The sequence below is a fragment of the Thamnophis elegans genome, chromosome 7 (genome assembly GCF_009769535.1).
Source record: "Thamnophis elegans isolate rThaEle1 chromosome 7, rThaEle1.pri, whole genome shotgun sequence".
NCBI lineage: Eukaryota > Metazoa > Chordata > Lepidosauria > Squamata > Colubridae > Thamnophis > Thamnophis elegans.
In genome coordinates this window covers 30904977-30924619 of record NC_045547.1, presented here as the reverse complement: position 1 = coordinate 30924619, position 19643 = coordinate 30904977, and the positions used below count along the sequence as shown (strand labels likewise).

The 19643-nt window shown below is 36.3% G+C and overlaps 1 protein-coding gene across 2 annotated transcripts; it reads left to right on the top strand.

The window, feature by feature from the left end:
- The first annotated feature begins 239 nt into the window (after window positions 1-239).
- Window positions 240-17789, top strand: DMC1 (DNA meiotic recombinase 1). Of its 2 annotated transcripts, XM_032221804.1 has the most exons (13): window positions 240-993; window positions 3123-3167; window positions 3463-3609; window positions 5974-6056; window positions 7498-7550; window positions 8518-8559; window positions 10041-10113; window positions 10835-10926; window positions 12106-12179; window positions 12290-12404; window positions 13479-13539; window positions 16147-16263; window positions 17720-17789. In XM_032221804.1, the coding sequence occupies exons 1-13, from the start codon at window positions 937-939 to the stop codon at window positions 17787-17789; spliced, it is 1029 nt and encodes a 342-aa protein (XP_032077695.1). In that variant the 5' UTR covers window positions 240-936. The 2 variants fall into 2 exon arrangements, with proteins under 2 accessions (XP_032077695.1, XP_032077696.1); XM_032221805.1 differs by lacking the exons at window positions 10041-10113; window positions 10835-10926.
- Window positions 17790-19643: the final 1854 nt, after the last annotated feature.

The window sequence follows — 19643 nt, the reverse complement described above, 5'->3', positions numbered from 1 at the left end:
GGTTCGGTAGATTTGACGAATTCAATTCAATTCAATTCAATTTATTAGATTTATTGGATTTATAAATATGAGCATGATAGTGTAGAATAATCATATCCAAGGACGAGTGGTAGATTTCAAAAAAAATTGGAACCTCTTCTGTAGGTGTGGCCTGCTTTCCGGGTCCACTGGTGGAACCTCTTCTAACCAGTTCGGTAGATTTGATGAACCGGTTCTACCAAATAGGTGTGAACTGGTAGGAACCCACCTCTGGTATATACATACACAAACATCATCTATGTACACACACACAATTATAATACAGGAGTGTAATTTGAAGATGATTAAGTTATACAATGCACCATAATAAAATTAACTGTAAACATATTAATTTTATTACATTGGTATATCCTGCTTTTATTGTTACTGCTATTGTTAATTGGGACTTTATCTTGCAAACAGTACAATGGCCCATGGGTTTTAATCTTTAATTGGCCAGACTATGTTACCTTGCTTTCTAGCTAAGTTAGATTGCGTCCTGTAAATATTAAAGTTAAAACATATACTAAATATATAGTGTTTGAGGACTGTCTTAATCTATTATCAACATTCATAATTACAGTGAACTGGAAGTGAAAGAAGGTTATTTTAAAAAAATTCACAAATTATGTTGCAAAAAGTTTGGTAATCTTTTTCTCCTTTTGAATCTTCTACTTGGAAAAGATTGAAATCAATGCTGATTCAAATATCAGATCACTGTAGTGGTGAGTGGTATGTTTATTTTTGAATGAAATTCATCTTAGTTAATGTATTTGAGCAATCTACTTAACCCCCTCTAGGCTAGCATAATATAGTAAACATTAAAAAACTCATAAAATAATTAGCTTATTTATGCTTTTTAGCAGTATTGAATTATTTCTGCAGCACTGACTGAATTCTATTAGTTCTATTTTCACAATGAAATCTGTAGAAGACCAAGTTGTACAAGAAGAACTAGGATACCAAGATGAAGAGGTATGGAAGTATATTTGTTTCAGTAATAATTTTCAATGTACGGTAAACTATCTCTTGAGAAAATCCCATACAAGAAATGTAATAAAATGGACAATTTATCTACAAATAATAAATATATATCTATGTTTATATTGTCATTACTTATCAGCATCAAAAGAATAAGAGTACCGTAGTTGGCAGCAGGCAGGTGACCTCAGCTAAGAACAAAAAGTTAAACAGGATTGGACTTGGTAGCTGAGGAGCAGAGGGAGAACTGGTAGTGGCGGCGGCGGGAGGCTCCGTCTACCTGCCCGGATGCTTCTGCACAGAAGCATCGCGCACAAGCACATGAGCAAACCGGTAGTAAAATAAATTGAAACCCACCACTGCTGAGGAGGCATCAGAACTGTAGACTAATTAAAAACTTGCGACTTGGATGGGAAGAAACAGGATGAGCCTAAAGTCAAATAAGATGGAGTTTGCATTTATTCATCAAGATTGTCAATTAGTTCCTGTGTTTCCTTTGGATGGGGTGACTGTCCTAAGCAGAATATTGTATAACTTGGATGTTCTCCTTGATTCACAGTTACTATTAAATATATGTAAGATATACTTTACCTTTTCCACATGTAATTAGATAGATTAAGGATTTAAAAATATCAAAATGTATCACGTGGATGAGTCTTTTAGGAAAAGTGATCAAGAAAGTGATGGCATTGCAACTGTGGAGGATCCTGGAGGAAACAAATTATCTGGATCCTTTTCAGTCATGTTTCAGGCCCAGAAACAGACCTGAAACTGCATTGGTCACACTCATGGATGATGTCTGATGGCAGCAAGATGGTGGCAGTGCTTCTATCCTTGCTCTCCTTTCCTCTCAGCAGTTTTCAATACCTTTGACCATGGTGTCCTTTTGGGCCATCTTGAGGAGTTAGGTTAGGCGGCACAGTTTTGTGCTGTTTCCCCTCCCTCCAATGCCAGTCCCAACTGGTGTTGATAGGAAATGAAAAGTCCAGCTCATGGCCCCTTTGTGGTGTGCTACAGGGCTTGGTGCTCCTTTTCAACATCTATATGAGATGACTGGGTGAGATCATCCATCTCCATGGAACGAGATATTACTAATATGCTGGTGATACCAAATTATATACCTCCATTGTCCATTCCTGATTAAATGAGTTCTGTAGTGGATGTCCTTTCACAATGCCTGGATGCTGTGGAGGTCTGGCTAGGTAACAACAAACTTTAACTGTACCGTAAGATAGTGGATGGTCTCTTCTGTTCCTAGGAGTTTATCATATCTGGTCATTGCCCCAGTCAGACCCGGTGCATAATTTGAGGGTCTTCTTGGACTCATGACTCCTGCTCAAAAGTAGGTGGCAGCCATGGCCAGGAGGCCCTTTGCCCAACTCCACATTGTGCACCAGCCCTTTCTTGGACAGGAAAGCTCTATGTTCAGTCACTTATGTCCTGGTCATCTCCCGATTGGATACTGCAATGTCCTCTACATGGGTCTATTTCTGAAGAGTATTTGGAAGTTTCACTGGTGCAGAGTGTGGCTATACGGGCCAAATTGGGTGCCCAAAGGAGGACACATACTATATAACACCCTTGCTCCATGAACTGCATTGGATACCAATTTTCTTCTGGGTCCAATTCAGGTGTCAGTCATCACTTATAAAATATCAAATTACCTACAGAACTGGTTTCCCCCCATCTCATCAGCCTGTCTCACTCAATCAGGCAGAGAAGATACACTCCAGGCTCTGTCAGTCAAAGAATTTTGATTGGTGGGGTCTAGAAAGAGAGTCTTCTTGCCCCCACTTTATAGAACATCCTTTCCCCAGAAGTGAGGAAAGCACTCCCCCCCCCCCAGTATCTTGTAGCCTTGACTGTGGGGGCTAGCTAGTCACATGATAAATCCTCTCACATACCTATAATAACCATCTTGGGATGGCTATTTTAGGATTTTTCTTTTCCTCTTTTTGGTGTTTATCATTCTATAATTTCAAACATTTTAAACATAATTTACATTTTTATACAAGGTTTTATTTATTGGTTATATCCTGTCTTCGGGGAGATGGACAGTTTAAAAGTATGAATATAAATAAGTAAATAAATATAATAACCAATATTCTGTTCTCATGTTGCAGGAATCATTTTTCCAGGACATTGATCTGTTACAGAAGCATGGAATTGTAAGTACATTCAGGGATTAAATTACAATACTATAACAACAGTAAAAATAGATGTTTTCTCAATGGATTTAAACTCTTTTGATACACTTAAACATAATTCTATCTTTCTGTCTTTTATTATTTACACTTATATTTATTCTAATACTTTTTTTCTATCTGTGCTAAAAGGAGAAGATTGTGCATATGTGTGTTTTATCTGTATTTTTATGAAAGTGTGAGAGAGAATGGCTGGCGTGAGAAAGAATACTTGACATAAATGAATATTGTAAAGGAAACATGTTTATTTCCTTCATAGAATGTAGCAGACATTAAGAAACTGAAATCAGTAGGAATTTGCACAATCAAGGGGATTCAGATGACAACTAAGCGGGCATTATGTAATGTGAAGGGACTTTCGGAAGCCAAAGTAGAGAAGATCAAAGAAGCAGCCAACAAACTTATAGTAAGAAAAAATAATCCCACTAGATTTCCTTTATCGTTATTTCCTATAGGAAACCTGAGAATATACAGGTAGTCCTCAACTTTAGTGTATGTGATTCACTAAACTTAAATATACCACATTTTCTAGGCAAGTATTTCATTCTACATTCTGGTTTTGTTTTTATTTTTATTTTCTCTTTTCTCCCTCCTCAGAAAACTAGCAAAAAACACTAAGATTTGACACTGTCTTGCATTGTATTATACATATACATATGTATTTACATATACCGTACGTATGTACATATACATACATGTATTTAAATATAAAATGGGTTTTCCATCCAGCTCACTATAAGGAAACTCTGGGTGTCATACAATATTAAATTAAAACCATTAATGTATATATAAATATATAGACTTATATTAAAAATTACAATAAAATACAAATTATAACTAAAAATGAGAAGGGAAGAAAATATATGAGAGGGAGGTGGGAACTACTATTCATTAATCAACCACCTCCAGTGTGAAATTCCCCTATCAGGGCTCCAAGCCAACAGGCAGAACCAGGTCTTCAGGGTCTTACAGAAAGTCAGGAGGGTGGGAGACAATACAACCTCAGGGGGCAAAATGTTCCAAAGGACAGGGGCCACAGCAGAGAAGGCTCTTCTCCTGGACCCTGGCAGCAGAATTCCTTAATTGTTGGGGTGGACCTGTCCCATAGGGATGAGATGGTTCCTCAGCTAATCTGCCATGCAGGGCTTTATAGGTAATAATCAATACTTTGAATTGCACCCTGTAACAACCACTAGCCAGTGTAACACTCAGAACAGTGGTGTAACATGGGCCACTTTAAGGTCCCCAAGGATTGGACACACCGCCCCATTCTGCACCAGTTGAAGCTTTCAAATGCTTTTCAAGGGTAGCCCCATATAGAGGACATTGCAGTAGTCTAAGCATGAGATGACTAGGGCTTGAATGACACCTAATCCAGGAAAGACTGCAGCTGATGCACAACCCAAAGTTGTATTCTAGCCATGGCTAGAAGATTCTTGAGTCCAGGAGACACCCTCCCCACAAATTGCAGACCATGTCTGTCTGGGGAAGTGCCATCCCATCCAAACCTAAAGCAAAGTCTCACATCTTTTAGTCCGTGTACTCAGTCATTTGGTCTTGCCATAGTTCACCCAAAACCTGTTGTTCTTCAGGCTCCCATAGCCTCTAGCAATCATATTTTTTCCTGTTCTTCGCATTTAACATGTTTCTTAAACCAAATAGTTTATGAAGAAATTGGATTTTGCAAATCAATAACTAATTGTTTCAAAGTAATTTGGATTCAGTCTTCCTCAGATCCTGCTCTGCCTCAGTCACCTTACAAATCAATCCAGTTCAGTTAGGAATTCTGCCATATCTAATACAGATCCTTAATTTACTTTACCACATGTTTTGATAGTTTGCTGCATGGAATCAAGCCTTGCAATGTCTAGTCAAAGTAAACAAATGGTGAAAACCTAGAGTAAATCTAAATTCATTAATTCAGCTCAGGAATCTGAAATGATCTTGTAAACAGAATATAACTATAAAAAGTTATTGCTTTGTACAAAATAAGCATTAACTACTTAATGAGATTTTTAAATTCAAGAGCTATTCAAGATACATTTGGAAATATACCCCACTACGTATTATGCAAATTACACTGAATAACATATTCAGAACTTCAGCTAGTCCTTGACTTATGACCACAGTTAAGACCAAAATTTTTGTTGTTAGCAACATAGTTGTTAAGTTGGATAAGGGCTCTTCTAGCCACAATCTACTCTTTGAACAGGAGTTATGAGTCCAGGAGGACTCCCAAGTTGCACACTGGATGTGTCTGGGATAATGCAATTCTATACATATTTAGTGATTATAAACAATTTTATGACCTTTCTTGCCACAGTTGTTAAGTGAATCACTGCAGTTGGTAACTTAGTAACACAGATGTTAAGTGAATTTGACTTCCCTATGACTTGGCTTGTCGGAAGATTGCAAAAGGTGATTACATGATCCTGGGACACTGCTTCCATCATAAATGTGAGTCAGTTGTCAAACATCCGAATTTTAATCATGACCATAGAGATTCTGCAATGGTCATTAAATGTGAAAAACTGTGATTAGTCACTTTTTTCAATGCCATTGTAACTTTGAACAGTCACTAAAACTGTTGTAGATCAAGGGCAACCTGTTCACCAATATCACTATTACATAGTTAGGAGTTTTATATTAGTATTATATAATTGTTTGCTCTTACTACTAATATTATTTGTTCAGTGTACAAAGCAATTTACAAATATTAAAGACAAATAACGTCAAGACATATTAAATAGTTTCATTTTTTCCCTCCCAGGAACCAGGGTTTCTGACTGCTTTTGAGTATAGTGAGAAGCGAAAGATGGTATTCCATATTACCACTGGAAGCCAGGAATTTGAGTTAGTAAACTGACAACCCCATACCCCTACTTTTTTCATTTCCTTCATGCTCAAGGTTTTATTTTTTATTATTTTATTATTCAGTTTTTGTTTTTATTTTATTTAGTTTTTAATATTTTGATTTTAATTTAGTTTCAGCTAACTATCTATGCTGCCCCACTCACTCACACTCACATGTCAGTGTGGTTTATGGAGGGTTTTATTTGTCTTCCCCCAGCAGTTCTCTTCACCGAGCTTTAGAACCATCCCAACCGAAGCCAGCCATGCGCAAGCCTAGATTAATTCCCCAGGCAATGGCCAATTAGTCCACAACACAAATAGCAAACTGCTCAAACATTAAGTCCAAAAATGAACATAAAGTCCCCAGGTAAAACTTAAAGTACATCCATGCTAGCTGATGGGTTATGGATATTCAGAGCCCCAGGAAACATGAACGAGCATGTAGCTACGACCCACACACATTGCTTTCAGCAATGCCTCCCTCTGCCTGCCATGCTAAATAGCTCCCGGTACAGCCCATCGAGAGGGGCAAGGCCTCCATTTCTCTGCCCTGCGTGCTCTGAGATTCACCATGACAGACAGTTCCTCCCACTCTTCTTCACTGATCTGCAAGCTGTCCCCAGTCAAAGCCTTTTCTGATGGCAGTTCAGGGTCAGGGAATCATCTCATTCTCCCTGGAGCTGGCTTCTGAGGAAGCATTGGAGTCGTTGTCCAAAGGAGACATCACACTATCTTTATTGCCTTAGCAGTACCATAATTAAGCATTTAACAGTACCCCTGACATGTAATCTAATCCCAGAGATTATATTTTCTATTAGGTAAAATAATTTTTTTAGAGAATGGGCCAAATAGTGCTTGTTAAGGGACAAATTATTTTAAAATTAATTAAATTAATATATAGCATATTCTATAAACAACTGACAATCACTAGATTGTAATGGGTCACAAGTTTAGTAAATTTAAATGGTTGCTTTGGTTTATAAATAAACTTCTGAAAAAAACCCAAAAGAGAATATTTTAATTAATTACTCTTCTTTATATTTCCATCTTTTGCAATATCATATATGAAGTAAATAATTGATTTTACTACTATCTCCTGATATTGTTAAAGTTACATTTTAGTATTTTTCATTTTAAGCAATACATTATTCCTAGATAATTTAGCACCCTAGATATTCTATCAGCTCCCATTCTGTCAGATACAAGCAACCAGAGCCGCATGTGAACAGTCAATTAAGTGTTTTATTTCTCAAGCCTATAAACAGCCTATTGCATCTGGGTGAGACTAGATAAGGTTCAATGGCATTCGAGGGATGTGTGTCAGACTTTGCTTTCTTGAGCCCATGTAGGAATTCCAAACTAATTTCTTGTTTGTCTCCTGGCTTGACCAGTCCCAGTCCTATACATTCCATGATTTTAAGTTTTTTCTTCTTCTTTCTAGTAAACTCCTAGGTGGTGGGATTGAAAGCATGGCTATCACAGAAGCCTTTGGAGGTTAGTAAACATATGGGGGAATAATTCCCTAAAGCTATAGGAATTAGAAATATATTGAACAGGCACTATATTTTCATTTTTTTGTCAATATTTTAAAGTCATAGTCTTTTTTGAACTGGAAAGAGCTATACCTTTTTTGTATTTTCGGGCCTACTATATATGTAAGTAAAATGTATCAGTTTGTAGTATATCTAGATCAGTTTTCTTAGTGTGATACCATTCAGGCTGGGTAGAATTCCCTGAAAATATTCAGGTTTTGAATTTCCATGGTAGTCATTCCAGAGCATCTTTAGCATGCCTAACTGGGAAATCTGCTTTAAACCCATTATTAAAATTACTAAATGCCATCTTAATAATATATAAATATTTTTAAAGTATTTGAAATCTGTATCACTGCATAAATGTTGTTTCTAGTTGAAGTGAATGGAACCTCAAGTAGATAGTAAGTAGGTAGCCACTAAGTAGGCCACACCAGAAAATCAACTTCACAGGACAACTAAAGTTATACTATAGTGACAGAATCTTGCAATCTTCTTTTTTATACACCAGTGAATCAGGAGGATTGTCTATATCACTCCTGAATACTAACTTCTTCCTCAGCCTTCCAGAAGATTTCAATTCTATCTCCATATTTCTATAAAAATATCTCCCTCACAGAAGTGTCTCTTCTGAGTGGTTTTCATATCAATTTCATTGGATAATGGAGTTCTGCATATTATCATGATATACAATTGATCCTTCCATTATGTGAGAATATAAATATTTTTATATCAATATATAAACCTTTATAAAAGGGAAATCATCTGAACACTGGAGCTTTTGTGCCAGTAAACTGATATGATTTCAAAGAAGTAGTTGTGTTAGTCTTTGAAACGAAAACAATAAAGAAACTTTCGACTAATTAGCTGATCTATTGTTGCATGACTGACTTCCCTTCTTTACAATTTTTAAATTTTTGTTTTTATAGAATTCCGAACAGGCAAAACCCAACTTTCGCATACTCTTTGTGGTATGTATCAAATAATAATTATATTCAAAACTGCATGTTCAATATGCAAAAATATGTTGATAGCATTTAAAATCACATATATATGATGCATGAACATTCTAAATATTAAACTAGATGGAGAATTAGCTTTCTTCTCTTCACTGGTGGATTGTGTTTTTCACTTGGTGAAAAATAATAATCCTGCCTTCAGCCCCATAGCCTTCAGCCCCCATAGCCTTTCTGACTCCCTAGTATCAAAGCAAGTCCCTAGATGCTGCATTACAAAGAAATTAGTTATACTGTATAGCAATATAGCAATAGCAGTAGACTTATATACCGCTTCATAGGCCTTTCAGGCCTCTCTAAGCGGTTTACAGAGAGTCAGCATATTGCCCCCAACAATCTGGGTCCTCATTTTACCCACCTCGGAAGGATGGAAGGCTGAGTCAACCCTGAGCCGGTGAGATTTGAACCGCTGACCTGCTGATCTAGCAGTAGCCTGCAGTGCTGCATTTAACCACTGCGCCACCTTGGCTCTTTAAGTATATTTAAGCAACCATATTCAGAGGGGAAGAACTATAAGAATTGCCTTCTAGTCTTCCTCTGGGCAGGTTTCTTAGCAATATCCTCTACTTGAAGGTATTTCCCAAAATCATTGCAACAGAAGAAGTACATTAAATGCACAGGCTCCAAGCTTTCTTATCAGAATCTCCATGGTAGTGGAAAGAAGAGCAGCCAGGCTAAGCAGATAATACCAGTGGTGGATTGCCAATTTTTTACTACCAGTTCGGGTGCATTCGCATGTTCTGCATGTGCAGAAGCATCTGGGCGGGTGGACAGAGTCTCCTGCCACCATAGTACCAGTTCTCCCGATCCGGGCCAAACCGGGAGCAACCCACCTTTGGATTATACTATGTATGCAGCTGGCATGTTATCAAGTCAGAATACTTCATATGTTCTATCTGACAAGGAAGAGGATGAACGATCAGCAAATGAAGATGAAACTTCTTCCATTGTGTCTGATAGCATCCATTTTATGGCAGCCTCAGATTTTTCAATTTTACTATATTGTACAAGATAGGTGTGGAGGAAATAGTACCTGGACCACTAGAATATTCTCAGCTTCATCCAGGGCTGCAGCAATATTTCCATTCCCTTCTAATCTGCAAATATTTATTTGTACAGAATTTAAGGCAAAATACAATATACAAGAAAAAAAATACAAATAGACAGCCAATATAAAATACAATAACAAAAACAAATCTATATGACCATCATTAGTTCCCATTTCACCCTGAGAAATGCCACTTCTAAAATGATTTTATAATAAGTTAAACACTTTCATTTTGATCTTTACTCACCTAATTAACATAATAGTATGGAGCTTTTGATACAGAGGCTGATAGAAAAAGGGGGATTGAATGTAAAATCATTCATTGTTTTGACAGTAATACATTGATTTTGGACATTTGAAAATTTGTTACTATTATTATTCATTTTAGTGACAGCCCAACTTCCAGGAGCAGATGGATATACAGGAGGGAAGATTATTTTCATTGACACAGAAAACACATTGTATCCTGAATATATTGTGTCGACTGAACAGGGTGAAAGGATTTCAAAGGATTTCCTATACAGTATTAATAATACATTTTAAATTTGAGCTTATGGTACAACATAAACAGAAGAGACATTTAATGTGCAGAGGGAAGAAAGTGAAAGCAAATTAAACAAATTTACCACGTGCAAGGAGAGATCTTCTCATTTGCCACTCCTTTGCAATGTGTCTTAATGCTTACTTGGATACATGTTGTTCTCATAATTTGCCAAACACAAGCACTTTCACCATGAGGTTTTCAGTCTGGAGCTCATGGCGAACATCTTTATGTTGTCAATCAAGTTGAATCCAAAGTTGTGAAAACAGCCTGTCAACTAATTTGCTTCCCTAAGCTAGGCTGGAGGTTGCATGCTAGGAGTTGAGAAGTAGGAGATATAGGAGAAGTCACTAAAATGGGGACAGTTCATAAACACAGGAGGAATGTGATGGAATGTGAATTTAATTTGTCCTTTAAGTGAGGTCAAATACAAATAGATTTTTAGATTGTAAGTTTTGGACATTTGCATTGCATCAAGACTGGTTTGCAAATAACATCTGGCAATCAAAAGAGCATAGTTACTAAAAGGGGGAAATTAGCAACTGGAAGTGCTCAGTTTTTAGGAGATATTTTAGGAGATATGGGCAATATATCTGAGAACTGAATTAAAAATCAGATACCTTAACTAAGAAACATTCCAGTCGTCCAGACCGCCTCCGTGACATTGCTGATCGCTTCAATGCAGATCATGAGGCAGTTCTTGACAACGTCTTGTATGCACGGGCTTATACTAGTAAGATTGGAACAAGATGGCATTGGAATCCTGCTCATTTTAAGAATGAACAATTATGCATCAAGGGATTATCACTGGAATTATATCTATTTTTCAATTTGTGTTTCTGTTTTGAATATACTCAGGATAATTTTCACATAAGATTGAGTTATCTGAACATAAAATCTGTCAGTTTATTTCTCCTCCCCAAAGAAATATTTATATTGCCTTCCCTTTAAATCATATCACTGCACTATATGAATTCTGTTTATAACACACAAGAGACTGTTTTCTTAAGGAAATTCATGTAATAAAGGTGTTTTTTTCTTTTTCTAATACAGTGTTCTGTATAAACACTCTTTTAAATGTTTAACTGAATTTTATTTTAAAAACCTTTTTAAAAACCTCCAGTGATGAAGCACCCACAACTTCTTATGGCAAGCTGTTCTACTGGTTAATTGTCCTCAGGAAGTTTCTCCTTAAGTCTAGGTGGCTTCTCTCCTTGATTAGTTTCCATCCATTGGTTCCTGTCCTGCCTTCTGGCGCTTTGGAAAATAAGTTGACCCCCTCCTCTTTGTGGCAACCTCTCAAGTACAGGAATACTGTTATGTTGTTCGCCCTCATCCTTCTTTTCTCTAGAGTAGCCAAACTCAAACCCTGCAACCGTTCTTCATATGTTTTCGTCTACAGGCCTTTAATCATCTTAGTTGCTCTTCTTTGCACTTTTTCCTCAACATCTTTTTTGTAATGTGGTGATCAAAACTGGATGCAGTATTCTAGGTGCGGCCTTACTAAGGCTTAGATTAGATTTCATTAAGTAAATAAATAAATAAATTAGGAAAGTCACATCAAATATTTGAACATGACATTACAGATGACTTCTATATGGAAATATTGCAGAATTATAAGTAAAATTTATAATTAAGTATATAAACATTAATGTGACCTCATCTAGAAATGAATATTAATTATCATACTTTGCAGAATTTTCAAGAGAGGATTTCAAATATTTATGAATTATTTAGCTTCTTTTGGAATTATTTTAAAGTAACATTTTAAAAATTGCAACATAAATATACTAAAATTTAGTTATGTGAGTTGTAACAAGAGCTCAACCACTATACATCTAGTCTACCTAGCAAGTGCTTCTTTTTTTCTGATTTAAAACAAGTATTATTTTTACTATTTCCTCTTTGGTAGGTGAGCATCAAATGGAACTACTTGATTATGTTGCTGGCAAATTCCATGAGGAACCTGGCATCTTCAAACTACTGGTATATATTTTATAGTCCTGTTTATTATATGCTTCAATTCCTTTAATTAAAATGTTATTCTTTTAAATTTATTCTCATGAGCAAATGTCTTTTTGACATTTAATGTACAGATAATAGATTCCATTATGGCACTGTTTCGTGTGGATTTTAGTGGTCGTGGAGAATTAGCTGAAAGGCAACAGAAACTTGCTCAGATGCTTTCAAGACTTCAGAAAATATCAGAAGGTGGGATAAAGTAACAAAAAGCTTGTTAGATTAAACACATGATTTTATATAAACTGTTTTCTCTTTTGAAAATCCTAGTGAGATTGAAAGACATAAGGGATGGAATCTTTTTAGTAATACTCCATATATATATATATATATATATATATATATATATATATATATATATATATATATCTTTAAAGTCACAACCCCTGGTATGCCCAAATATGGGAGTAAGATCACTACTTCCATTCTCTGTCCTTCAGCTCGTCAGAAGAGACCACTAAGAGGCAATACAGCACAGGTTCGATTCCCATTAAGGGTATGGCTAGCTGATGAGAGCTAAATAGCTTGAAATAGATCTATACTAGTCTCCCTTTATTTATCAGCACAAATATAACATATTTTTTATATATATATATATATATATATATATATATATATATATATATATATATATACACACACACACACACACACACACACACACACACACACACACACACACACACACACACACACACACACATATATATATATATATATATATATATATATATATATATATATATATATTACTACTGGCTTCAGCACATTCGCAGAAGCATCTGGGCAGTTGGACAGAGCCTCCCGCCACCACTGGTTTGCCCAATCCGGGCCGAACCGGGAGCAGCCCGTCTCTGATTTGTACTCCACAAAAGGATGCTTTTAATTAGACTTACAGAACACCTTTAAATTTGGTTTTAATGATCTGGTTTAACATGATATTGCTGGTTATTTTAAACTAGTATTTCCCAATCTTGGTTACTATCAGATATGTATATTTCAACTGAAAGAATTCTCAGCAATAGGAAATTTAAAGATTTGATGTCCACATAACTGAAAGTTAGAAAAATTTCCATAATACTATTTTATTTGTCCATTAGGATTATTAAAACTGATCTTCATGCTTTTTCAATATTGTGGAGAGTTTTATAGGCATAGTTTATTAGAAATGCTTTAACAAAAGATTGTGAAAAGAATACTAGCAGAATATTTTTTCTCTCTCTCTTTATGTCTATTCCATCTTTTGGCCTAATTTTCTTACTGTAGAATATAATGTTGCTGTGTTTGTGACTAACCAAATGACCTCTGATCCTGGAGCAACTATGACGTAAGTACCGGTAAATTACTGGTGTTGTTCTTAAGTCACAGAAATAGGATTTCTTATATCATATTTTTAAATCACAGAAAAAGGTACTCTAGAGACCTAAAGAAGACTCAGTTTTATTTTGAACCATACTGATAAGGGATTCTAGGGAAATAGTTCACCTGAATGTAAGTTCAGATAGGAAAAATGAATGAAAGTCCAAGCTAGGTATGTAGTTTAAATGAGTCTTTATATTTTAAATGCATGTGTTAAAAAAGCATCTGGGAAAATGAGGTGAAAGTTACTGAGGAAAACTGAGCACAATGTAGCTATTTCTTGTGTTGTCTCATCTGGAGAAAAGTCCTGCTCTTAAAATTATTTTTTGCTTTTAGAGTGGAATTATAGGGTTCTCAGATTAGACTAATTAATATTCTCCTTCAGTGATCCTTAGATGGACTGAGACTTATACAGTATCTTGTTTTCCCATTGTAGATTATACAGAGTTCACAGCAAGCTTGCTAATAGAGCTTACAGCTGTGTGAAAAAGTCCTGCACAGTTTATGGTTTATGACATTTTTGGATAGGCCGTTGATTTTATGATATTTTATGCTAACTGCTATGCAAATATTATTATATTTAAATAAATACTGGTGGTTTTTAAGTGAAAATAATAAGCTTTTTGCAATTTGGTGCTGTTTGGATGGGGATTGTGAATTTTCTTGCATGCTTACAATGCATGCTTACAATGACTTTGAAAACAGATTAACTGATGCATACCCAGTGGCATACATGTTGCAATTACTAAGGCCGATGCTAGTGTTTTGTTAACATTTTTATTGTTTGTGGCCCTGAAAAGGACCGTTTAGATAATCAAATGTTTACTAATATGAAATTGGCCAGCCCTTATTGCTATCACCAGGCGGCATCGCTTCAGCATAAGCTTTATAAGCCTTTGCACGTGATCTTTGGTGATAATGTAGTGCCAGGCTGCAATAATGGATTCAATCAGCTCCTGCTTGGTCTTTGGATGCTTCTTGCTTATTTCATAACCAATCTTGGTCCACAAGTTCTCAGTTGGGTTCAAATCCGGCCTCTGAGCTGGCCAATCCAGGAGTCGAACACCATGCTTCTTCATCCACTGCTGGACGGACTTGGCTCGATGACAAGGAGCTTTGTCATCCTGGAAGTAAAAGTCCTTCCCTACAAGTTGCTGAGCTGAAGGAAGCATGGTCTTTTCCAGGATTTCAATATACTTCTTGGAATTCATAATTCCCTGCACAATTTGTATCCGACCAATACTAGAAGCAGTGATACAGTCCCAGATCATCATGTGCAATGGATGCTTTACAGATAGATTCAGGCAGTACAGCCTAAATTCTTCAACTGGAAATGTTCTGACATACTTATTGCACTGATTCCCAATCAAGTAGAAATTGCTCTCATCTCTGAAGATTACCTTGGCCCACTGTTTGTTGATCCACTTGGCATACTTCTTGGCCCACGCACATTGATGAGACTGGTGAGCATCTGTGAGCAAAGGTTTACTTTGAGCCCTGCAGCCTTTGAGCCCTCTGGCAAGCAGTCTGCGACGCACTGTGCTTGTGCACACTTTTATATCACATGTTTCACCCCAAATTCTTGTAACCTGAGGTGAGGTGAGCTTCCTGCCAGCCATTGAAATGCATTGCAGAGCCATTTTGTCGAGTTTCTTGGTCTCCCAGAGTGGAGCCTGTCATAACTGAACCAGTTATTTGGTATTTTTCAACCACTCTGCTCACTGTGGTGCGATGGAGTTTCACTCTCTTGGCTATTTCTGTACAGGAGTAACCCTCTTCATGAAACACAATGATGCAATGTTCAGTATTGGTGAAAGCAAAAGCCTTCATCCTTGCCCACAGCCAGAGCTAAATTAAATTTCTCAATGCTTTTCATGCCGATTTATAGTCAGAGAGTATGACAACATTGATTGGCTCATAGATTTAGCCTCTGTGCATTTTGATTGGTCAGCCAAAGTTCGCAGCTGATTGGCTACTTTAGATCCTAACATTCTTGTTTGTTTTAGCACATAAACTCACTCAAAACCTTAAAAGCCTTTGGTTATATTAATAAAAATTATGCATCTCAATCCAACTACAGAAATTTCCATCAAAGTACTAATTTTGCATGGTTTCTATGAATGAAAAGTTGATTAAACATGTAAACAGGAAAGAATGTTGAGTCAAGAATTCATTTCTTTTTGTCAAGCATTAGCTCTGTTGTACGCATTCTCATTTGTATTCAGATTGTGCTATAAACTGAGGAATGACTGGTTATTATTTTTAAATGTAGGGTTATGCCCCTTTGTGTCCAACATCAATAAAGCCAGTGATCAGTAATATGTGGAGGAGAGGGGAAGAGTGAGAAATTGAGTACTTGGTATAGTGGTTAAACCACCAAACTGCAGGAACTTGTGCTGAAGTCCAACTCACCTGAAGGCATACGGACAAACACACAATAATTAAAAGAATGTTATTTTGTTAATATTGATGTTTCTCATGGCAAACTATATATCAATATTATTTCAAGATGTTCAGAAATTTAGCGCCATATTTCCCACTTTGGATATAACAGCTCAGTCTTTATTTAATGTAGCTTTCAGGCTGATCCAAAGAAACCCATTGGAGGACATATCCTTGCTCATGCTTCTACAACAAGGATTAGTTTGCGGAAGGGAAGAGGAGAATTACGTATTGCCAAGATATATGATAGGTATTATAGAAATGGACTGGTACAGTACACTATACTTCAACATACTCTTATGTGATCATTGTGTCTTATTTGGGTTTTAGTTTTTAAACGAATGTGTAAAAATTAAGAAATATGACTAAATTACTTTAATATATCGTTACTTGTAACAGTACATTATAGTATACATTACAACATAGAATAGAATACATAGTTTAGAATAATATTTGGCCAAGTGTGATTAGACACACATGAAATTTATCTCCAGGGCAAAAGCTCTCAGGGTCTATGCAAAACAACAGAATAATCATAATGATACCAAGATCAAAATTATTATTCTTTTATACTTGACACTATCACTTCTTGTTTTATGACACACACTTCTTTGTAACCCAATTCTATCAACTCTAACCTCTATATTAATAGCATGCTTCTGTCCAACTTGTAATATAGAAGTTAGAGTTGACGATGTCACAAGAAACATAAACATTTAGTGCCATAGAATTGGGTTACAAAAAACTGTGTATTATAAAACAAGAAGTGATAGTCTCAAATCATGGATTTATATATGTGTATGGAGATTTTCCGTTACCCAGGTCATTGTTGTCCCAAAGGCACTTTTTCTGAAGAGTTGAAGAAGCTTCTTGGATGAGGATCAAAATGTCTTCAAAGAAAAACTAGAAAGTCCAATTGCCTCTTGAAAAAGTCCCTGGATTGTTAAGCAGACAGATCAAAGAAGCTGTCTTTTGAGGCAGGATAGCCAGTTCTTTTCCATGTGCAGAATGGAATTTTAGTGCCTGATCTGAGCTTCTTTTCTCCAGCCCTCCAGCAAGAGTTGCCCTCACCTCCATGCATAGACAGGAACTGTCATTTCTCCAGCCCTTCATAGAAATCTCTCCCCGCCCCCCATCAGTCTCACATATTAAGGGAACATCTTCCAGTAGTGGTAACAATTTGCAACTTTTCCTGCCAACTTCTCCATCTCCTTTCTGCACAAGCCAACAGGGAACCGCCTGAAATGCAGTCATATGGTAATTGGTGGCACAGCAGCAGTTGTAACTTTGAGGACAGGGTTAATATTATGGTTCCAAGTAACCCTGACAGACAGATCATAAATATCCTTTTAAAATGTTGTAACTTTAAACAGTTACTAAATGATCTGTTGTAAGTCAAGGACCATCTGTAACAAGATATCCAAAATGACATGTGTAACAATTGCTTCTACAATGAGAAAAGCTAAATGAAAATTACATTATTTTTGAAGGTAAGTAACAGCAACTATAATGTATAGGTTTATAAAATCTGGGCTGCAAAAATCCCACCACTATATAGGGATAAAATGATACAGAAGACTAACTTTTTGCTCCTATCTAGTTTTCTGGATTTCTGCAGCCAGTTCTATCATGCATAGTATCTCTCAATTTATTTACACAATTCCAAAAGGAAAGTAAAAGAATTAATTTTTATTTCTTTTTTTCAGTCCTGAAATGCCTGAAAATGAAGCCACATTTGCAATAACTGCTGGAGGAATAGGAGATGCCAAAGAGTAGGCTTATCTTAGTGATAAACAACTGAGAAACTCCCATCAAATTATATCAAATGTTATTTAGTTCCTAGTTACTTCTGTTTATATTCCAAATTTAGAAAAGTTAAAATTGAGAGGTAGAAATGATTGCTGGAAATGTTCTTATCTTTTGATATTGCTGAGCACATCTGCATTGTTCATAGGACAAGTCAATCATGTGTAATCATCCTTTTCATAACAGCACTAATTTTGTGCAGGATATTTCTAGGAGTTAGAATACTAATGCACTGCAGTTTCAAAAATCTGAAAAAAGTCTAGAGATCAAAAGAATCATTTTTTAATTTAAAACATCTCAAAATGCTTTACGAATCCTTAAACATTTTAAGGCCTTTTAGTGTACTAATTTTAGCTTTAACATATAGAATTACCGTAACTGAAAGTAATTAAAAATATATATAAATTTGGCAACTCTCTAGATAAGGAGTTTCTAGGTAAAGTAGGCTGGAATTAAAATTGGAAATTGGTTTTACACAAGGAATATTCATTATTTGCAAAGTTTAAATATTTGTTTAATTGTAATTAAAATACCTGTACATGTACTTCATGTAAAATCAAACAATTGCCCCTCTTTTTTTCTTTGAAAGCAAATGATACTGTCTATTCCATCTATGGATGTGTAAAATAAGTTTCACAAATCTAAGTAAATATCTTATGGCATATTCTTTTCCTGTTTTCTGTTAAAGCAATATTCATAAGTCGATGTGTTTTACTTGAATACCGTCACTCATCAGAAAATAACACTGAACATTCTGAACATAAGTGGGAGTACTGGAAATGCATAACCCTCCGGAATAGGTTATTTCTCTTTTTAGATTCAAACTAGCTGCTAACCCAGCATTGCCAGGTATTTATTTATAGGGAGAAAATGTTCGGACCAAACGTAACTTCTAATGTTGGATTTTCCCCCTCACTGGAGGGAACCCCCTTGTGGAGTACTGTGAAGCCCTTACCATGGCAACTCCACTGCGCTGTACAGTAGAAGCCATTTTAAGGCACTACAGGCTGAATCTTAACAGAATATATACACTGAAAGGTTTTAGAAGTGTCTTACCCCCACAAAATTGTTTTCAGAGGATAAGTACCAAGTTGCTTGAGGCGTTCCTGTCAAACATTTTAGTCCCTAACAGTCACTGTCTTTGCATGTCCATACTGGCTAGACCAATGGCCAGTTGCACATACTGAGAAGGTATCGGTTTTCCTCCCCATCCCCAACCTCTTTTCACAGAGAAAAACCACCCTTCTGCTTAAAAAAAAAATCCTGCTTATGTACTACCGTGTAATTGATAGGAAAGTCCATAGAGTGTGGCTACCATGGCATTCTGTGGCATTCCTATCTCACACCCTATTGTTAAGAAAAAAGTTTCCAGGAAGATAAAGCCAGCATAAACTGCCAAGATAGGGCGTCAGCTCAGGGCATGAGAAATGAAAGGACTTCTGGAACAAGACGGTTAGATGTCCCAGGGCTCAGTCCTCTTGTAGTAGAATGGCAACCACAATCAATCTATGTATCGTTCTAACGTAATAGCTTTCAGCTAGGAAAGTAAGCTGAACTGTAGGAAACAATTGTTTGTGTATTTTGAAACAAGGGGGTTAGTTAATGGGGAAACAATTCTACGTTATAGATATTGGAACTATTTGTCTTATAAACCTCACGCCTTTTCGTTCAATGCAGCTGATAAGAATGATTACTCCGCATATTGCAGAGTACACGTAACTCGCCAATTTCTACGCAAAACGGGCAGCTAGTTTTTCTACTCAAAATGTGGCGCTGAAGTAGGCGACGGCGACGGAAACGCTACGGACTCGCACTTCCGTATTT